Source organism: Panthera tigris, chromosome B3 (genome assembly GCF_018350195.1).
Source record: "Panthera tigris isolate Pti1 chromosome B3, P.tigris_Pti1_mat1.1, whole genome shotgun sequence".
NCBI lineage: Eukaryota > Metazoa > Chordata > Mammalia > Carnivora > Felidae > Panthera > Panthera tigris.
Window position 1 is genome coordinate 37,749,974 of NC_056665.1, and position 22,379 is coordinate 37,772,352.

Sequence of the window (22,379 nt, forward strand, 5' to 3'; positions counted from 1 at the left end):
AAAGTGATGGAAAGTTTAATGACAATTTGTTTGCCTGGGTCATTTCATTAAAGTTTGATAAAAGGTGTCAAAATGGAATGATATAACATAGCTCAAAAGGGTCAGGTCAGAGATACGGATAAGAACACAGTCTCTAGCACTACACATAACCAACGCCAAACAGCAGTGCACATAACCAAAATCAAATTTGGGAAGACAGCACACACACACAGACACATACCCAGTAATCTAATGCACAATCTGTAAATAAATCAGCCCCTGAAAACTCCTCAGGTGACCCCACAGTTAACATTAAACAAACTAACTGAATAATGTTAATGATTTTCCTGGAGTAGATACAGCTTTCCTTTGGAAACAATAAATTAGTATACAGCGGTAACTGGGTAGAAATCATATTATGCCGATGGAAAAGTGCCAAATCGGTGCACTTAAAAATGCATACATAGACAAATACTGAAATCCATAAAGGGAAAACATATAATAATGTGATTCTTATAAACTCAGGTCATTTTCATCATTTAATATGTTAAATAGCATGCACATTTTCTCAGGTTCCATAAAACTACTACACCACAAAGACTACTCTCGTTTGTATCATGAATAGTAGTCAATTATTCTAGTGCCCACAAAATAATGTTTTGGAGTTGTAAAGAACTCCTTAAATTATTTATCAAATGACTTTGAGACTAGTCAGATTATATTTGATGCATTCGGTAATTTTCTACACAGTGGTCCAGTTGCTTAAAAATTAACTGCCAACTTTATTCACTAAATGGATTCAATAAAAGTGTTATTTTCCATAGAGCTAAAGCTTAGGAAAAGCCATAGTAAGCCCTGAAAAAAAATCGATTTCCTGGGAATTGCACTGCCTTGCATGGGCAGATGGAGTTTTTAATTCAATATCACCTGGAAAAAAAAAATAGTTTGCTTTCAGACCATTATAGTAAACCTTTAAATATTTTGCTCTAAACTTCCGCCAATTGAATAAAGCAAGGCTCCATTTATCAAGGGAAATATTTTTCTTCTATACATTTCTGAAGTTGAAGCTTCAGAGAGCTGTGATAATTAGCAGTATAGTGCAGGTAACAGAAACAGCTTCCTTTCCAAGCCGTTCTGCCAATCCCTAAAAGAATATTGACAGAGTAATGTGTAAAGGCCAATTCAACACCCAATTTAATTGTAGTACAACCTGATTGGTGCAATTTGCAATCAGCTAATTACTATATTTATGGTCAGAGACAAAATGATAGACAAGTCAGAAAAATTGGCAACTATTTTCCTATTTGAGGGAAATTTTGCTCTTCATTACCTTTCTTGTATTACTAATACAGAAAAAAAGAAACCATGTTTTAACCTGCATAAAAGATGGAGCATGAAGAGAAGAGAAGAAAAGAAAACTTCCTTCTTCCAGACCAAAAGAGAAATTGTAAAACAGCATGTAGGAGAGCGGCACATAAAGGAATTTGAGATGTTCAGTAGCACAGCTAGGACCAGGTGGGCTTTGATCAATGGCGAGGAAGGATATACATGGAAACTGCGGGACCTACTGGCGAGTACAAACAGGCTAATTCCTTCCAAAAACACTTCTCAAGGTAGTCTAAACAGCACTCTTAACCACCTCATTTGTACCATTAACTTGCCTAACAAGCTGCACCCTCATCAGGGCTCAAAGTAAATTTCCAAGAAAGCAAATTTCATGGACTACATAGGATCCAGGTTCCGCAGGGGCCACACTCTAAGACTACATCCCCTCCACCACTCTGTCAGGACCTTCCAGATAAAAGGACCAGTAGTTTCCTCTCAGAAAAATATACAAGCCGAGACATATTGTCATTACACATTCCAATGACACTCTGGGATGGACCTAGGACTTTGCAGGGGGCTGGATTTTGTGGCATTCTACTGAAGAGAAGGCAAATGGGTAGGTATGGCAAGTCTCTGAGCTGCTTGAATCATTATAGTCCTGACATCGTAGGGTTATTTTACCTCTCAAACTCAGGACCCTGAAAAGAGAAGTGGAGTAGCCGCCTGCCCCCCATACCCAGCATTCTGACCTGACCAGGAGTGGTAGGCATCCACCAGGGGTTAGGCTGAGAGACGCTGTGTACTGTGGGTGTGGGTGTGTGTGCACGTGTGTGTGCGTGTGCTAAGCAGCGTGTGAGCAAATGCAAGGATAGAAATTTGGAATCCCTCAGACAATAAGATTGTAAGAGCCTCATAAAGATAAAAGTGGTTTTGAAGCAAAAGTTCTAAAACCATCTCACTTAAAAAGACAGTCTCCATAAAAAGGTAAAGTGTTTCTACAATGTTTTAAAGTTTTATAGACCTTTGCCTGGCCTATGAGCTGACTGATAGGTTTTTATATTTAAAAAATATCAGATTCTTTTTCTTTTGGCTTATTTGGATTTTCTAACTGTTATATAGTATGCAAATATTATTCATGTAAAAAAATGTTTTAAAAGAAAACTGTTGGAGACAAGCTCATTAACTGATTACAAACAACTTTCTGAAAATCTCAAATCTCTGATTAAAATGGATTACTTCGGGGCACTTGGGTGGCTCAGTCGGTTAAGTATCCAACTCTTGATTTGGGCTCAGGTCATGATCTTATGGTTTGTGAGTTCGAGCCCTGCATTGAGCCTGATTGGAATTTTTTTTCTCTCTCTCTCTGTCTCTCAAAATAAAATAAACTTAAAAAAAAAAACAGGTTACTTTAATTGATCTTGACTATGAAAAAAATCATGAACAGGATCAACTAACAGCTAATAACATTTTTGCCTTTTTTCCTTAGATAAGAATATTAATTGAACTTTTCAAATTGAAGCACAGGAACAGTGTTCATTTTGATACAAAAGTGGGATTTATATGCCTAGAGTGTACAATATTTAAATATTACAGTTGGGATCAAGTATCAAAAACAATCACAGAATTTTGCAGCATTTCAAGCACATAGCCCAATTCACTTAGGTCATAAAACTAGTCAATAGCAACTAGTCAAGGCTAGAACTTGGTCCTTCAGTATTCTCTGCTCAATGCCATATGTCAGCAGCTGATGTCCTGGCTAAGTATGGAGGGACATCCTCTCCCATCAGTGGTCACTGGTCCACAGGAAGGAAAACAATCAACAGAAGGGCACCCACAAGTTAAAAGCAATTTCATTAGCTATGGTATTTGTTTTTAAGAAAATAAATGTTTTACAGATCACATAGCTATATAGAAAAGAAGTAAAATAAAGTTTTTATTCAATAGAGATACTAAATTGTTTTAAAATATAACTCAGTTTTCTTGCTTTGACTAAAAAAAGCAAATAAAAGGCAGAATACTATATGTGAGACTAGAGGAAGAAAAAGCCATTGGAGTTAAAATTACATGTCAACTGAAAGAGGGCAAATGACCTGGGAACAATGACAGGCATTGGGTTCTGCTCCTGCTGAAGAAGAGTCAGGGGCTGGAACGAAACGTGAACCAGACAGGACAACCTGCAGGGCGGCAAGGTTGTTCCTGTGTGGGCAGAGGATGGTGTCATGAAGTATGGACTTTTGTGTCTGTGCAGACAGAGGAGAGGGTCATGCTGTGTGGACTTCCATACAGTCTCATTTATGTTTTCGTCTTGTCATAGGATCTAAGATGAACCATAAGAATCTAAAGAGTTTTATATAGTGGTGATTATACAGCTTTTAAAGCTTATTTTATAGTCGAATTCCTATTTTTCTTCCTTTTTAAAAAAAAAAAAATTTTTAATGTTTATTTATTTTTGAGAGGGAGACAGAGCATGAGCGGGGGAGGAGCAGAGAGAAAGGGAGACACAGAATCCAAAGCAGGCTCCAGGCCCCAAGCTGTCAGCACAAAGCCCAACACAGGGCTTGAACTCACGAACCACAAGATCATGACCTGAGCTGAAGTCAGATGCTTAACCTACTGAGCCACCCAGGCACCCCTAAATATTTTTTTAATGTTAATTCATTTTTTAGAGAGAGAGACAGAGACAGAGCATGAGTGGGGGAGGGGCAGAGAGAGAGGGAGATAACAGAATCTGAGGCAGGCTCCAGGCTCTGACTTGTCAGCACAGAGCCCAACACGGGACTCAAACCCACAAACCGTGAGATCATGACCTGAGCCGAAGTCACTTAACTGACTGAGCCACCTAGTGCTACCCTCCTTTTTATTTTCTAAACACAATAAGTATGCTTAAAGGCATCTGAAGTTCTCAAAATAGCCAAACATGCAGCAGGATCAGAATTAGTTCTAAGATCTGTGGCTTCTCAGTACAACTATACTTAATTTATCAGGAATAGGAAAATATTGTCACCTTCTCCTATAAAAGCTAAAACACGAAAAGAAGAGAAACAACTTTAGAGATGCAAAGGTGAAAGTTGTTCATCCTTGGAGTAACTATACACTTTTTTAATCCTTTAAATTGACCCACTGGGCCATTTCTAATCAGTTTCACATCAAGGGCCAATGTTAAAGAGATGATACCGCACTGAAAAGGAAGTGGGAAAAACACATCACGAAATCACAGCAATGATACTGATCTATAGCTCTCAATGAAACATGCCAAAAAAAATCTTACAATCTGGCTTTTTTTAAGCTGGCAAAAAAAGGAATCCTCGGTCATTAAAGGATAAAAGAAAAACGATGTCTCCATTCCAAAGACTAAATGTTAAACTCTTAAAAAGTGCTTGATTTAATACAATATTAATGAAATTAATGGGGAAAATGAAATGGAATTCAATTATGGATCAGCAAAGAAAATATTCTTTGTTTATTGTCTGCCTATGTTAAGAAGAATCAGCACCTATTGCTTATAAATCATTAAAATAAAAATGCTCAATTAATCCTTATTTTATATGTAAAGGTCTGACAGAAACTAGACCCATCACTAGACCTTTGCTTCACAAATCGAAGCAATAATGGTTTCAGAAAGCAGTCACACTGTATGAGCAGACAATTGGAGAGATTTAGTAAATCCCACTTTATAGAGCAGAGACTAATCGGAAAACACAAGCCAGTCAAATGTTTCTTATGAACTGTTGACACTATATCAATGCTGAATCAATTGGTGGCATTTACTCTGAGTGACAGAAAAGAAATAAATATTTATATCACATAACCTATATCAATGAACCCAGGCAGAAAGCTATTTCTAACCTGTCAATATTTGATTATCTTGAAGAATCATGTCCCTTTCTTTTAATGATTAATATGAATTCCTTATTAAACCTAAGTGGAGGCTAGTGGAAAGGCAAATCATTATTAATGCTTGAGAGCATAAACCACTAAAATAAAAAACTATGCTCAAGTGTTAAAGTATCGTTAAATGTGACTTACATCTTCCATATCAAGTGGTGTCAGTGCTCAGCCCAGAAATTTATTGATGCCACAACTGGGCACATTACTTCACTGCGATGCAATCTCGCTCAATCTTTAGTTACCCTATAGCACCAAGGAACTGAGAAATTAGCACAAGGAGGAGGTATTATGAGGACTTCCAAACGTGGGTTTTTCTGTTTTGTTCGTTGTGACTGAAAGCAAATAAAGGCTGTTCCTTAAAAGAAAGAAAACGCCAAACTGTTTAACGCGGGGTTAACACATTCCCAAGGGAAGGCAATAAACAATCTTTAAGTGTCAAAAATCATTCTTATGACAGTCTTCCACCACAGAGAACCTCATAACTGAAACCACTAAGATATTTATGGCACTAGGTTTGTTGTCAAAACATTAGGAACATTTCAGAATGCTTATTTTTTGCAGTGGAAATAAACTGTTTTTCATCTTTGAAAGAGGAATCTATGACAGGTTATTTTCCATTGCCTGAGTTGAACAAATGTAGTTAAAGCTTCTTAATTTATGTCAATTTTGAAATATATTTTCCAGCTGAAGAACGCATGTGACTCACACATAAGTTACAATTAGTAACTAGACTTGCAAGCGTGTTAAGAGACACAGAAAAATCCCAAGCTCGCGATTTCTGCTTTTAGTCAGGTTTTGTTTCATACTGGGTCCGAACACATCCAGGGCACTAGGGGGACACATTTGCAGATCTCAATCCAAACAAACCTCTGGCTGCTTAAAGTACTTTTAGGTACTAGATAAACACTATATAAAATTTTGAAACCATCATGATTACAGAGACAACACCAGATTCTCCTTGGCTGTACACAGAATATCTAAGGACTAGAATTCCCACACTCTGGATGATGACCAGATGTCAGAACCGGATCAACTTATTTTTTCTAACTGTATTCAAGGGACTGTGTGCTAAATAAGTAGGGCTTCCAGAAGCACTATCATACCGTCACTGTTTTAAGGCATGAGCATCCATCTATTAGGCCACAAAGTTACAGGTGATATTAAAGGACAAGCACAAGGACCCAGCTTTGTCTTCTTGACGTGCTCCACTACAAGTACTTGATTCATGAAATGCCAATGAGGCTTGGAGAGGTCAGCGTGTGAAGGCACTGAATAAGCATCTGAGATAATTAAGATTTCAGCCTTCGAAACATGGACGGGAAGTGAACAGCAGTTAAGAAAATCAATAAGAGTCTTTTATTTGCAGTGACACAGATGTCTCAGTCAATAGAGCCTAATAGGCAGGCTTGATCGCAATGGACAGGCGCCTGCCTCCAAGGCTATCAAAGGGCTTCTTCTATAACAAACATTAAAACGCATTTATGTTGCTATTGAAGAATCGAGGACCCTGTAGGTAGCTTAATTTGCCAGTGTATGTTTAAAAGCACTATACTATTTCAGATGTGTCCATTTACTGGAATCAAAATTAGTGAGAAATGACTGGCCCGCAGGCCTGTTTGTCCCTCACTGGCTGGGTTAGGTCATGCAGCTTTAGATGGCCAGTCCACTAGGCCAACCAAACCAAGGGCTTCTCAGGCCCAGGATTTTAAACGCCAAAGGTCTGCTGTTACGGTGTTCCCCTAAAAAGCCAGCGTTCCTTTCAGGACAAAAGAAGGAGCCAAGGTAAGAAAGTAACAGTTTTTCCTCTTCTCCTCAAAGATAATGAAAGTGGCAGCCACCTCCGGACGCTGGGCCATTTCAACAACCCATGGGTTGACATACTTGTTCAGAACTGATTAACTTTTTTTAGACTGAGATGGCAGCAGGGTGGGTGCCTGGTACTTCAATCTGTTGGGAGTGAAACCCATTAGCACAGTTTGAAAAACGTGCTGCAAATTGCTCTGCCAATCAAATTAAGCCACTGTAATTCATTTATGACAAGAAGACATTCACAGGCTCTTTATCTGTTTATTAAGTGTATGGATACAAAAACTGGACAGTAATAAGTTACTGCTACGTGAAAATCTTAATATGTAATGACACCTACCTGGCCATTGGCTAATATTTTTTTCAGTTCAGCAGAAGACTTCTTTAAGCTGAAAAGGGAAGACATAATTTTTAATGGCAAGATCACTGACACCTCTGAACACTGTTCAGAATTCCAGACTACAATATGTCTTTGTTTTAGGTGAACACAGGGACTCCACACTTTGCATCCTTCTTCCTACATCAAACATTTACAAAAGTAACTGGCCATATGGCAAAGGTATTAATAAAAATCCTGAACCCCTAAAGCAAGACGGAAGCCTCCAATCCCAATGAAGCTAGATTACCTTACGGATTACTTCAGTGACCTTTCCTGGCTATTTAGTCCTGCTGCCTTTGGGTAGCCTTTCAGTGGCTATTTTATGTGGGCTCTGGCATCTGCTAAATACAAAGAACTTAACGATGCACAAGAAAACAGAACTTCAAAAGATAAAATAGCTTAAGTACGGATCTTTTACTACCATTGAGAGGTACAATTCAGCTTGCTGGGAAGCAAATGTGCAACAAACAAATTCTGGGGCTCACTGGTTGTGTCATCTGGCACAAGTCAGTTACTTATCCTCTCTGAACCTCAATTTCCTCTTTCTGTCAAATGGGGGAAATATCAACTTTATAGAGTAATCAAGAAAATTAAATATTACAAAAAGCCCACACACATTGTAGATATTAAGTAAATTTCAACTGCTTTCTCTTTGCTTTTCTGTTCTATAAGTGGGAGACTCATCTTTCAGAGTTATTTAAGAAACATGAAAATGTTCTTCTCTGGACACATATGACTTGTAAACACTTACAGGAATGAGTTTAGGGAAAGTGGCTAGGGAACACTCTTTAGTCCTTCTAGCTTTATTATGAGTTATGCCCACAGATGCCCACCCAGTTAGAGTGGTGTACAAAACAGCATCTCATCTCATCAATGTTCTAATTGGAAATGTAAAGCTTGTTAACTCTATTCTTTTTTTTAATTTTTTTTAACGTTTATTTATTTTTGAGAGAGAGAGACAGAGACAGAGACAGAGCATGACCGGGGGAGGGGCAGAGAGAGAAGGAGACACAGAATCCAAAGCAGGCTCCAGGCTTCCAGCTGTCAGCACAGAGCCCGATGCAGGGCTCGAAAGAACCCACAAGCTGTGAGATCATGACTTGAGCTGAAGTCAGATGCCCAACTGACCGAGCCACCCAGGGGCCCCTTGTAACTCTATTCTTTATCTATTCTTTTTTAAAAAAAATTTTTTTTTTTCAACGTTTTTTATTTATTTTTGGGACCGAGAGAGACAGAGCATGAACGGGGGAGGGGCAGAGAGAGAGGGAGACACAGAATCGGAAACGGGCTCCAGGCTCCGAGCCATCAGCCCAGAGCCTGACGCGGGGCTCGAACTCACAGACCGCGAGATCGTGACCTGGCTGAAGTCGGACGCTTAACCGACTGCGCCACCCAAGCGCCCCTATTCTTTATCTATTCTAACCCTCTATTCATCTACCAAATTAACTCTCTTCCCTCGTGCTAGTTACCTGTATAGATGCCTTTCTTTCCACCACACATTCCCCAAGACTGGGAGATCCCTGAGAACATGGACCACATCTAGATCACCTTTTTTCCACTCCCTTCCCATCCTTGAACCCAGCCAGGGACGTGGCACGTGCTAAGAATTTGATAAATGGTGGCCTTGGTTCTGGTTGTGATTTATTATATGGCAGTCACAGACACACATACACACACATGCATTTGGTACCTTGAGTAAGTTATACTTGATAAAGATCTCAGGCTTCATGTCTGACCACACTTGCTCTTTCAAGTTATGACTACTCTTCTTTCTAAATACTTCTTAAACTTCTGCTATGGTCAAATGCAGACTATGGAGCAACAGTCCCTACTTTCTCCAGATTTTACAAAACATGCCCTTAACCAAGGATTCTAACCTTTAATAATGTCCTCCCAAGTGTAAGAATTCATATACTGAAGTGGCAGTTAAGAATTTTGTAGAATGATAGGGCGCCTGGGTGGCTCAGTCAGTTGAGCGTCCGACTCCTGGTTGCAGTTCAGGTCATGATCTCACACTTCGTGAGACTGAGCCCCATGCCAAGCTCTGCGCTGACAGCCTGGAGTCTGCTTGGGATTCCCTCTCTCTCCCTCACTCTCTGCCCCTCCCTTGCTCGTGTTCTCTCTCTCTCAGAAATAAACGTTAAAAAAAATTTAATAAAATAAAAAAAAAGAACTTTGTAAAATGAGACTAAGGCAGAAATATGTATCAAACAATAAACTACCAAAATCAATCCAGTTAAGAAAATAATAATAGCAGCTCTCATTTACTGCATGATTACCATGTGCCAGGCATGGTGCTAAATGCCATTACTCATTATCCTGATTTAATCCTCACAATAGCCCTGTGGGAATAATTTATAAAGGAAACAAAGGTTCAGGCCTTGCTCATTCATTCTCTCTCTCTCTCTCTCTCTCTCTCTCTCTCTCTCTCTCTCTCTCTCTCACACACACACACACACACACACACACACACACATATTTTTTTTCCCCTGGGGAACACTTAGACCCCTTGTATTCCCACAGATGACTCCCAATTTAACAGTTACAATTATTGTAAAAACAGAAATAACAAAACAATGTCTAGGCAATGTTTCTCCACAGATACTCCATTATGTCACACAACTTGAAATAATAACATTTTGATTCAATGCATTTACAAAGCACCTTTCATCCAAGAAGCAAAACGTGATTCCTTAATACAGCTTCATCAGTCTTCCTAACGCTGGAGGCAGATAGATGAAAGTTTAAGCATCCCAATTTTATAGAAGGAGGGAGCCAAGATATTTAGGAAAGGCCTTGACTTGGCAGTGGAACCTGCATTCAGTAATTATGGCCAAGGAACACCATGTGGATTAGTAAGGTCATTTTAACAGTCACCCACCTAAGGCAAAGACCACTTCATGCTTTGAAAGTAACAGAGGAGAATGCTGATTTCATCCATTATGCCAATGTCTGACTACCAACTTGGTCTCAATAAAAAAAAAAAAAAAATTTCTGGAAATTTCTTTGTGCCTCAGTTTACTCAGTATTTTGTTTATCTGTATAGTCATGGTGACTTAGATTATCCAAAAATCACTTTTCAAAACATCTTAAAATTTAAATGTGATGTTATTGCAACCTTGGTATGACACTTTAAGAGGGACACTGAGATATCTAAAGAAGAAGAAATGGGTGAGGAGACTAGAAATAAGGTATCAGAGAGGCTGAATGAGTTGGGAGAATTCAATTCAGAGACACGACTTAGAGGGAATATAAATCTGTTCATCCACTCATTCATTCAAGCATTGTTGACCATCTCCTATGTGCCAAGCATCACACTGGGAATTGGGAATTCAATAATGAATATGCTGTAGTCACTGCTCTCCAAGAGTACAGAATTTGCTGGGGGACAGAAGCGACCGTAAGACAATGTGCTAACTGCCACAGTAAAAGCAAGCACCAGGGGATTGGGGAAATTATAGAGTGGGTATCTGGTGTTGACTACGAGGTGGGCAATCACCAGGGGTGGTTTCCAGAAGAAGGTAAAGCTCTGTTCTTCAAATCGGCCAAGGTTGGCCAGACTGAAGGTGAAGAAGGGGAGGAAAAGAGGAGGAAAGCAGGAAGGGCCAGGAGTGAGAGAAAACATGATCCACTGAGGGCTCCATGCATTCCTCAGCAAAGCTGGAATGTCAAGCAGGAAGGGGTCAAGTGGGCAGGGAACTTAAATGTGAGAGCCCATTGCTCACCTGTAGCCAAGGTTACACACTGTCCTGAAGGTTTTAAGGAGGAGCAGTCAGCCCTAAAGGGGGAATGATGGGCTCAGAATGCATGTTGGCAAGATCACTGTGGCTGCAGCATGGAGGAGGGGCTGCACATGGCAAGACTGTGGCTGTGGCCGTGATCTACAGAGCCCAAACTGCCTTGGCAGCAACGGGGGTATTGGCCAATGGACAGACTCCAGCATGACAGAAGGCAGGCCTACAGGTATAGGGACTGACTAGATGTGGCTCTGAGGGAGGCCCAGGAGGCAGTGAAAGATGACCAGCAAGTTAGCCACTGGGTGGGTGTGGGAGAATTTGCTGAGACAGGAAACCTACAAGTAGTATGTTTGGAGGGAAGACGATGGGAAGAGCTACCTAGAAGAGGGAACAGCCCTGCTCTGAGGGCCAAACAAAATCTTTACAAGCAGGTGCTAAAGGGAGACCCATCTTGGCTCATGACAAAGAATGTTCTAAGACAGAGCTATGTGAAAATGGAAGGGGCTGCCATGGCCAATAAAATGCATTCACGCTGCGAGGGATATTCAGGAAGTGCCTGGATGACCATTTGGCAAGGGCTGGGGAGTCAAGCATCGAAACAGAGCTGGATTAGATTGGTGCTCCTCTGGCTCATTCTCCACAGCACAGGCAGAGGGTCTTTTATAAACAGAGCCGGACATCTGATGCTCACCAATGACAATATAAAAACGAAAACTAAAACAGAGGGCCCTGCCGACGTGGCCCATCCTGTCCCCTTCTCTCTGATCACTCCAATGTTCTTCTCCCCTCTCTCCACACTCGCCCAATCAGTACCCCTCCCTGGGCTCCAGCCAGACTGGCCTACTTATGAACACACCGAACAGGCCTTCCACAGACGCTCTCCCCTCCCTGTGAAATGCCCTTTGCTGGCTCTTGATGTGGCTAGGCCCTTCCCATCCTCCAGGCCTCTCAGAATGTCACTCTCCTCCGGAGAGTCTTCCCTGAACATGCTGTCTAAATCTAAACACATTCCTGCCCAGTGCTCTCTCTCTCCAAAACCTGCCTGCTTCCTTCATAACACTAATTATAAAGTGTGATTGTCGGTATTTGTTTGGGTTTTTTTTCCCCCTGTATGTCCATTAGATAGCAAGCTCTAGAGGATAAGGACTACATTGTACTTCTCGTGCATAGGACAATACCTACTCAACAGGTGACACTCAATAAATACTTTTGATTAGTTGTCAACGTGGGACACAGAACATGGCCAATGCAGGGTGGCATATTAGAATCTATAGCAGGTCTCTTTCAAACTGCATTCCTCCCATAACAGAAGTCACTGCTGGAGGAGACCACCATCACCAGGTAGGAGGCGGTCACATCCCTAAGGAAAGATACTACAACAAAAGGCTGAGAACTACTAAATCAGATAGTCTCCAAAATTCTGTCCAATGTGAAAATTTTATGATACTCTGTGAATATACACTGTAGTTCTTTAAAAACCAAGCTAATTTACTCCTATTGTTAGAGCCAAATCTCAGAGAACTTGAAAAGTTATCCTGCCCCTTCTATGCCTTCCCATTTTTTTTTCAACTCTGTCTTGCTTTTTATACCATGATGAAATGGAACCCAAAACACCAGAGAAAGTCCTTGTTTTTCCTCAAGGCTCATGGTGGGTCTGTCTGAACAGCAACTTTTCTGGAAATAGTGGTAAAATTAAATGCCCAGCCTTCTTTGACCTGAGCATAACAAGTGACCCTCAGCCCCGGGCCTCCACTAAGCTGCAGGTATCGCCTGGCAGGGCCAAGCCCTAGAATGAGAACTAAAGACCTACCCCTTGTGACCACAAGACAGAGGATCCGCTAGTGGATAACGTGGTTGAGTGCATTTTAAGACAGAATGAATTGTTTAAGAAGAAAACACACTTTAAAAGTAGTGTGCTCACAGCAGGAAAGCTGGTAAGTAGATACACTGACACCATAATAAAGCAATCAAGGAAGCGACTTCTGAGGAGGACACAGGAGGGTAAAAAGAGAGTCAGAAGGAGAGACTTTAAATTACCTACAGTTAAAGCCCTCTGGCAAAAGAACCAGGACTCTGGGTTAAGGAGGCGGACAGAAGGAAGAGGAGAAACGTCAACTATACCTCAGCCAATAAACAGCTGTGCGATACGGGTGACAGCTCTACACTTAGAAAAGCCTGGGACAGAGTGGAAGGGTCTTCTGGCTCAATGCCGGCTTTCCAGTCACCAGCGTGAACAGGTACACCCAGAGAAATCGACTCCACAGCATCATCCTCAAGTACAGTAATGTGAGGTGCACTCGCTGAATAACTGAGGGTATAACCCAAATGACCTAGAACTCTATCAGCTTGAGCAGGTTGCTCCTTCCACTTGAGGACCGTGATGATCGGAAGCAACACTCTGAAAAGACACTCAAGTCTTTGGTATCCCCACAGCAGTATAGGGTGCTGTTAGCATGAATGAGTGAAAATTATCTTCCTTCTGCAATAGCTTCAATGTTCTGTATGACCAAAGATACAAGAAGAGCAACATGGCTGGTCAATTTAAGTTCCACCACTTCGCTCTCTCCCTGCCTCTTTCTGGTGAAGAGGTCAGTGGACAACAATGCTGCCAAAAGACAGACAATCAAGAAAAAAATGGTAAGCGTTACACAATTTACCCAACCAGATCGTCAAGGCACGGAAGGCACTGAAGTGAAAGGCACTACTGAATTCTCCGTGAAATTTGAAGACTGAAGGCACACCATTCCACAGACCAAAATTATTAGTTTAAAATGCCTCATTCCATCTTCCTCGGTGAGGTCCTTTCTCTGCAGTCAACACGTAGCTACAGTTACCCAACTGGTCAAATTTCTTCTTAGCCACATACACATTCGTATGGTCTTATAGAAGAGAGGTGTCATCCCACAAGCCTCATCCCCACCCCCAGCTCTGTAGGTAAGCATGCTCATGGGCACACTTCACTTGCTTGCTCTCACCTATTGCTTGGAAGTGAATCCGGGACAGCTGGGCTGCCGTGTTGAGAGGGTCCAGCCCGGGTATTCACCTACAAGGAAAGAAAGAATCTCGATCAGTCTTGTGTTCCGAGGACACAGTTCCAATTAACCTATAATTTGCCACAAATTTCTCATTTCACTATGAAGGTTAATTAGCTTGTTGCTAGACAGACCCACGGTTGGAGTCTACTCGGTATATAGGTTACAGAACGGTACAACCCGTATGTTACATAATATACTTTTCCTATTGTTATTCAAATACCTAAATGGTGTTGAAATAAAGGAGAGATAAATGGGAAAATTGCAATTCACTCTCCAGAACTGAATTCAATTCACTGTTTTGTTTTGTTTCATATACAAAACAATATGTTCAAAAAAGAACATGAAGAATACATCCCGAGGTTAGTAGTGAACCTCACGTTTTCATACCCTTCCAGCTCTAAAACCAAACAGGACACTGCAGAATGTTTCCTATTCACTGAAAAACGAGGTCCAAATAATTAATTATAAAATGCTTGAATCTAATACAATAGCCAGCTTTTCTTTCAAATGTGAAGCTGTAAGCAGAAATCCAGAATTCAAAAGACAAAGAACAATGAAAAGACATCAAATAAATATATGTTTCTAGCATAAATATGTCAAAAGAAGAGGAGGGTATTCTGTGTGCAATATGCTTAGGTGCTTAATTAATCACTGAAATGAACTCTGTATTTTCACGCAAATAAATCTTTGTGGACACCAGTGCTCAGAATCATCCTGAAGAAACGGATCCACAAAATGATTCAAAATAATAAAAAAAAAAAAAATGTGGCCCCCAAAAAGCCTTCTATCCAAATATGTACACATATTGAGAAAATACTACAGATGAATCCCCCTCCGCATCCCCTTTGGAAAAAAAGAAAAAAAAAAAAAAAAAAAAAGGATCGCTTGTCAGAGCTTGAGAAAGTGCAGTTTTATTTGACATTTCAATAAGTGGAACACAGCATTACAAATCCATCTAACTTTACTGAAACAATTATTGAAATTCGTACCTTCAGGCCATGTATGTTCCGTTCCCCAGGAGGCTTGCAGGCTGAAACAGTAATTGACTAAATTGTAGAACACATCAGGGCCATTTACAAATTTGCTCAAAATGAATCGTTTAAAAAGAAATGAGGGTGACACCAAAATTAGCAGAGAGAAATGATTGAAAAGTGGCTCCCAAGACCCAAAGTGGGAATTATGAACCAAGGTTTTTAACTTGCAGGAGTGAGCATTTATAAATGCAAAGAGCTTTCTGACACCACCTCATATAAATTCCAATTTCTGCTTAAAACATATAAAAATCAAGTTAACTGAGCTAAAATGATTAGATTCCTTTCATAATTCAAATTTCTGCAATCTTTCCTCAACTCCATTACATTGTATATCTGCTATCACTTAAACTACTTTGAAAATAGCTAGGGTTTTTTCTTTGAGGGGGGATGGTGGGAGGTTGGAGAAGGGTCTTTTAATGCCAGAAAGATGTTCAGAGACTCTAAAATGGAATATTCAAGTTTGAATACCAGTTTGCACAGCAATAATTAGTCAAATTTGTTAAAATACAAGGATATCACTAATTTTACTGCATTTTTTGCAAATCTTGACATCTTCTAATATTTAAGTCTAACGATAGAGCAGTGCCAGGAAAAATATTAATTTCCCGACACCACCAGGATGTACAGGTTAGTACTCTTCCAATTCAGCAGATGCTTCTTCATCAAATGTTAGAAATACAAAAGCATCCTGCCCATTTTATAGGCTGCTTCCCTCTGAAAGCTATGGGTGCCCTGCATGTTCTATGTTGAGGGACTGTCAATTTTGATTGATTGTTTGGGAAGGATGAATTTGATTTTTTTTCCTCCTCCCTCAGATGTACATGTATTTCTCCTCTGTTTCTGACAACAAGAAATAAAACTGTTTAATAAGAAGATGTGGGTAATAATTACAAAGCGTATCAATTGTTTTAATTGTGTATATTTTTAGTACATTCAAATTTATTATGTTACTCTCCTAGAAAATATATCTAAACCTTAATAAAGAATTTTTATTTTTCTAAAATACATTAAAATTAGGACTCCAAATCTTTTCTCCATAAAATGGAAATTAACTTTTTGAACAAAACCAAAGTCACATACATTTGATGCCTGATCCTTGAGGGAACATTAATACTTCCTAAGACAACACTTCAGAGTATTTCCACTTAAGAACCCAGTACATTCATAAATTTCATTTAATAAGAAAGTGGCTAAGGAATCAGAGACAGGTGTCAATCTTACCTATTACCTAAACATGTGCCTCATTACTCAACTGGCTTCTCAAATCTTCATGACTGGAAATCTAAACAATATTCAAAAAAACCCAGTAACCTCATATTTCCTAAAGTTATGGAGTCAGAAGCTGCATAAAGCTAGAAAGTTTTCATAGTTACCAATATTTAACATATCTTTTAACTACAGGGAGTATAGCAATGAGCTGGGAGTTACCATCCAAGGCAAATGTCTTACTTGGAATGAGAACACCTGAGGTTAGAACAAAATCGTTTTCTCCTATCTTTCTCACTTGTTCAGTCTAGAGATTCTTTGTAGCATGGGGCTTGACTGAAGAAACTAAGGTCTGGGAGGCCTCTAACCAACTAAGTATTAACCCAGTCAATCTGCCCAGTATGTCTATATCTTAATTGTCTAAGTTTGGGTAATCACATTTACCTATATAAAATATAGGTAAGTCAGAGTAGAGTGCCTGGGTGGCTTGGTCAGTTAAGCATCTGACTCTTGGTTCAGGTCAGGTCATGATCCTGTGGTTTTGTGAGTTCGAGCCCCGCACTGGACTCTGTGCTGGCAGCATGGAGCTTGCTCAGGATTCTCTCTCTCCTCTCTGCCCCACCCCCACTCACACTGTCTCTGTCTCTTTCAAAATAAATACATAAGCTTAAAAAAAATAAAAATAAAATATAGGTAAGCAAAAAGCAAGAATACAATAAACAGAGTCGTACAATAACATCCAAGAAACCATAGAGATAGGGAGACTGAATCTCATATTTAAAAAAATTTAAATATGGGGGCACCTGGGTGTCAGTTAAGTGTCTGACTCCCGGTTTCGGCTCAGGTCACAATCTCATGGTTTGTGAGTTCGAGCCCCACATCGGGCTCCGTGCTGACACTGCGGAGCCTGCTTGACATTCTCTCTCTCCCGCTCTCTCTGCCCCTCCCCTGCTCACTCTCTGTTGCTCTCTCAAAAATAAATAAACTAAAAAAAAAATTTTAATATGGCCTGGAAGAACTTTATTTAATAATTTATTAGAGCCTAATAGGTCTGTTCTAGGACTACATGCGACAATCATATCTCATATACTGTCTTCTTTTAAGTATCTTCTCCCTACAATGTACTATTCTCTACACTCTTACCAACCCCCTGCAGACTGCCTCCAAGCACACTCCATGATTATTTTCATTTATATGCCCTTCCACTTTAAGCAAATTATAATTTAAACAAAATTCTTACTCAAAAGGTATACTAACCACTTAAAGCTGTTGTGGACTCTGAAATTATTTAATCTCTCTGAACCTACATATTCTCATCCATACAATGGAATCAGTAATACCTAATAGACAGAAATGTCAGAAAAATGAGAAATGATAACACTTAAAGGAATATTACTGCCTGAACAGAGCAGATGTCTAAAAAAAGGTTGTCACTGCCATGAGAGATGGCACAATGGTACAGACAAGAAGACTGAAAAGGACTGCTCATGAAAGAAAAGAAAAAAAAAAAAACTTTGAAAGATTTTGGATGAAGAAGAGTAAATCTTTTATTGGAGGGGGGAAAAAACAACAAAGACCCAGAGCATTGGAACTATGATTTTCCACGTTACTGTACTAGAGTTTGCTATAACAAAAGAGTTATTATGTCAAGTAGGGAAACAATTAATGGAAATTTTCCACTGGTAAAGTATTCTTGTGGAGAAACAATTGTGAAACTTGCCCAATTCTCCCATCGTTGAAAATAACAAGAAGCAATCTGCATCCTTGTCACTGGCCTAATGCACAGAAATGGCAACATTCCTTTTTCTTTTCTTTTTTTAATTCATTTTTAGTCTTCAGGTACAACAGAATTGGATTAATCTTAATTTTTGTTTCACAGACACTATCAATGGCCCCATTTTGTTTACTTACTTAGTTCTTTAATGCATTATCATTAATAATGTACTAAGTACTCCCAATCCCACTGCCCACCTTAACACTAGAAAAGCATTACCCTTGAACCCAGACCTTCTTGTGGGCTGGCCACATCAGCTGCCTTTGGAGATTTGATCAGTGTAAATTAGAGTCTACTGGTTAACTGAACCATTCAACTTCAGAGAGTTACAGGTAATGAAAGTCTAGAATGGTTAATTGAAAAACCCATACCACGATTATCTGTACAGTATCAGTTGACAAAGATAAGATTATTTCTTTTTCTTAATTTTTAATTTTTTTATTTTTTTTTAATATATGAAATTTATTGTCAAATTGGTTTCCATACAACACCCAGTGTTCATCCCAAAAGATGCCCTCTTCAATACCCATCACCCACACTCCCCTCCCTCCCACCCCCCATCAGCCCTCAGTTTGTTCTCAGTTTTTAAGAGTCTCTTATGCTTTGGCTCTCTCCCTCTCTAACCTCTTTTTTTTTTTTTTCCTTCCCTTCCCCCATGGGTTTCTGTTAAGTTTCTCAGGATCCACATAAGAGTGAAAACATATGGTATCTGTCTTTCTCTGTATGGCTTATTTCACTTAGCATTAAGTTATTTCTAAAAAAGTTGGAGCATTTCCTTATCTGCTCCATCAGTTAAAAAAATATGAATTCCAAGTGGGGCAAGGTATCATGCGTGAAAGACTTTATGGTTTACATAATTAAACTGTTCTTTTTTACTATGATTCAAAAATTTTTAAGTTTATTTATTTATTTTGAGAGAGTGCACACGAGCGTGCATGTGTGCAAGTGGGGGAGGGGCAGAGAGGGAAAGAAAGAGAATCCCAAGCAGGCTCCCCACCGTCAGCCCTGAGCCCAATCGATGTGGGGCTCAAACTCATGAACCGTGAGACCCGAGCCAAAGTTGGATGCTCAACCGGCTGAGCCACTGAGGCGCCCCTACTATTTTTCGAATTTTGAGGAAACATTAATATACAGTTGATCAATCATATCAGATAGGCGGCTAGTACTGCCAATCTAAAAGAAAAAAAGGAATATTAATTGACTTGGTGATTCACCAAAACTTACTCTCATCAGCTAATATTTTTTGGAGACTTGACAATTAAATTCCTATTTATGAAGATTTTCCATTATTTGGAAAATGTCACCCCAAAAAACCAAGGACTAAACATTATCAAAATTTCTCTCCTAAAACCCCACAGTACATCTTCGCTTCTGCACTAGCTGAAAGCTTTCTCCTCAACAGCAGCTTTGGCTACCATCATGAGCCACAATTTATAAATATCCGAAATTAAAGTCATTCATTTGCCTTGGTTTAGAAACCATGTGGACCCCCAAAGAGTTCTTTAAGCGAATGTAAGTATGTACTTCAAAAACAAAAAACAATCTAGTTAGTTTAATTTACTCTAGTAAATTAGATATTTTATCTGCCATAACTATAATACAGCCTGCAATCCCCACGATAATGAATACTTCTTTTGTTTTTTCAAATTAAGAGCTAAACATCATGTTATGTGCATTTAAACCTTTGGAAAACATAACTGTTGATGAAACAGTTTACTGAAATAATCATTGTTGATTAGAATTTGTTCAACATTACCTCTTGGAAATATCTGCAGAGGCTCTATTAACTGTCCATTTACTTGCTGTTCCATTACTGTGGAATAATACTGCAAAGAGATTATAGAAAGAGATTACTCAGTAATGTATGAATACTGGAACAGACACTTATGGGTTGTTTAATTCATAGTACTTTTGTAAATTGCTGGTATATACATATCAGCCTTGAGAATACTTTGTCCTATTTGCACATAAAAACGACTATATTCAGCATTGAAAGTCCAGTATAATGCTATCCTCCACTTTGTCGTTTGTTTTTAAAAGTAAAAATGTTGATTAAGAATTTACTATTTGATTTCAAGAAATATTTTGAAAATGACATGTATTAAAAATGACACAAAAAGCTTTTCAGTGGAAACTTCTCAAATTGCTTCTTGTTCTTTTCTCTGGGTTTTGCAAAGCAAAATGAAGACACTTCCCACCTACCCTGGACCTGTGTGCCCGGCAGATCAAACATTATACATATTTGTGTTAAAAATGTACACACAACGGGAATCTAAATCATAGACTGTGGAAAAAGCAAACAAGGTATGACCTGTCCAAAGATGACAGGATTAATATGACAGAAAGGTAGCTCAGTTTTAAGCAAACATACCTTTCATGCTTCAGTCTTTTAAACACTTTAGCACAGATCAAATTTCACTTTAAAATTCTGGGCACAAAACATAAAGTTCCAAGTGAAAAAGCTTTCACACTCCTTCATAAACACAAATTCATTCACCAGGTTATATTATGGTCTGATTCCCATTTTCCTTAATCTGCTAATTGGTGAGCATATGTCCACCGAACTTGGAGACGGCTTCTGTGCCCTCACTTCTTTTACCACGTGACAAATAACAAAGTAGAAAATGTCAACGATGAAAACAACTGATTTTGTGTTTTGTGGGTTGTCACACACAGAGCAGAACTCTCCTTTCATTCTTGCTGTTTCTATATTAAAACCACATACACGTTATGTAACTGCCACATTTGGGAGACATTCTTCCTTGATAATCATTACTTGCTGACATTCCAAAAAAGTCTTCTTTAGCAGACACAGACACATCTTCCTAGTGCTTTTACGTACGTTAAAATCATTACAAAATCAAGGGTTTTGTTTCTGTTTTTGTTTTTTTTACAAAATAAAGGGAATTATGTGATTCTACATCATCTTGGGAATCACAAGTTAACAATCTAAGGCTCTTTGTCCTGAAAACAAACAAAGTGAAGTGAATTTTTGATAGCTGTGGGCTGATACAAGTGTATCCTCCTCTCCAAGGGCTTTCAAACTGTAAAGGAAACTGATCCTCTCCTTCTGTGGACAGAGAAGCCTAGATACACACGGCATAAACATGTGTGACACACGCTCTGGAATACATACCAAGGCGAATGTCATTCAGGAGACTATATTCCTTAAAACCACAGAAATAAACCGCTCGCCATTACTCAAACAGTGATGACAAGTAAATGAAATATCAATCATGTAGGCTGTCAACCTTTTGGGACAGCAATAACTGTTAACAAGTAGTCTGGAAAAATTGTCCAAAAATGACTTGTCCTCGGCACACAAGTATTTGAGGTTTCCATGGAAAATTAAGATGCCAGTGGCTATTTGGAACATTGCTCAGGTATTCTTTTTAATGGGAAATTTGCCGGTTATTGATCCACAGCATGTACCCCCTTGGTTCTGGAAGGCTGCAAGCAACTTTCCAATCAGTGGCTGTCAAAAAAATTACTGCCTTTTTATACTGATACAAGACAACAGCAGTGGCGGTGTTCTCCTATAGTTAATGCTTTTCTTTAATTAACTGCTATGTACAATAGGTTAGTAATTTCAGTTACTACTTCACTACAGTCCTAGAAATCAAAACGAATAAAATATCTTTATGCTTTGTCTAACAAATTAATTATAGAGTTGTCTGAAACTGGTGCTTGGGGTCAAGTTTGAAAACAAATAACCTCAAATGTAAAGGGTCAGAACAGGTGCAATGCATTTTTTCCTACTATAAAACCTTGCATGCATGAAATTGACCTGTTTTCCAACTTTATTTATTTGCCTCCTAAAATAAATAAATAAATTTGGTTTCCCTTTCATTTCAGACCTGTGCCAAATCAACTGGCAAACTATACATACGTTTATAACCATTGCACAAATTTTTCGGCCACGTATAACCATCTCTTTATGCTACCTTTAACACAGTCACAGTAATGATATTAAGTGTGCCACTTGCCAGTATCTGTAAAGCAAGTAGTTAGCATTTCCTTTTTGTTTTCCACAGTTCTTCCAAATCCAAGGGACATTTTTTTTCCTGCTGAAATACTGGGTTTGATCTCTGTTTGTATTAACAGAGAATCTTGTGATCCATATAGCAAAGTAATTCAGCATCAGAAGCACACCGTAAAGGGTGGTAATTAAACCCATGGCTTGGGCCCACTCCAGACAAGCAACTCTGAGGAGCA

The 22,379-nt window shown here is 39.2% G+C and overlaps 1 protein-coding gene across 16 annotated transcripts in view; it reads right to left on the minus strand.

Annotated features, from left to right (window-relative positions):
• MAP2K5 (mitogen-activated protein kinase kinase 5) overlaps positions 1-22,379 on the minus strand; it is a 271,419-nt gene that overhangs the window by 212,659 nt on the left and 36,381 nt on the right. For all 16 annotated transcript variants that reach the window (XM_042988550.1, XM_007084542.2, XM_042988549.1 and 13 more), the window contains exons 4-7: positions 19,921-19,990; positions 15,140-15,180; positions 14,091-14,158; positions 7,340-7,388 (exon numbers count right to left, since the gene is read on the minus strand). In XM_042988550.1, coding sequence (XP_042844484.1) covers positions 7,340-7,388; positions 14,091-14,158; positions 15,140-15,180; positions 19,921-19,990 — 228 coding nt within the window. The remainder of the gene's footprint in view (positions 1-7,339; positions 7,389-14,090; positions 14,159-15,139; positions 15,181-19,920; positions 19,991-22,379) is intronic.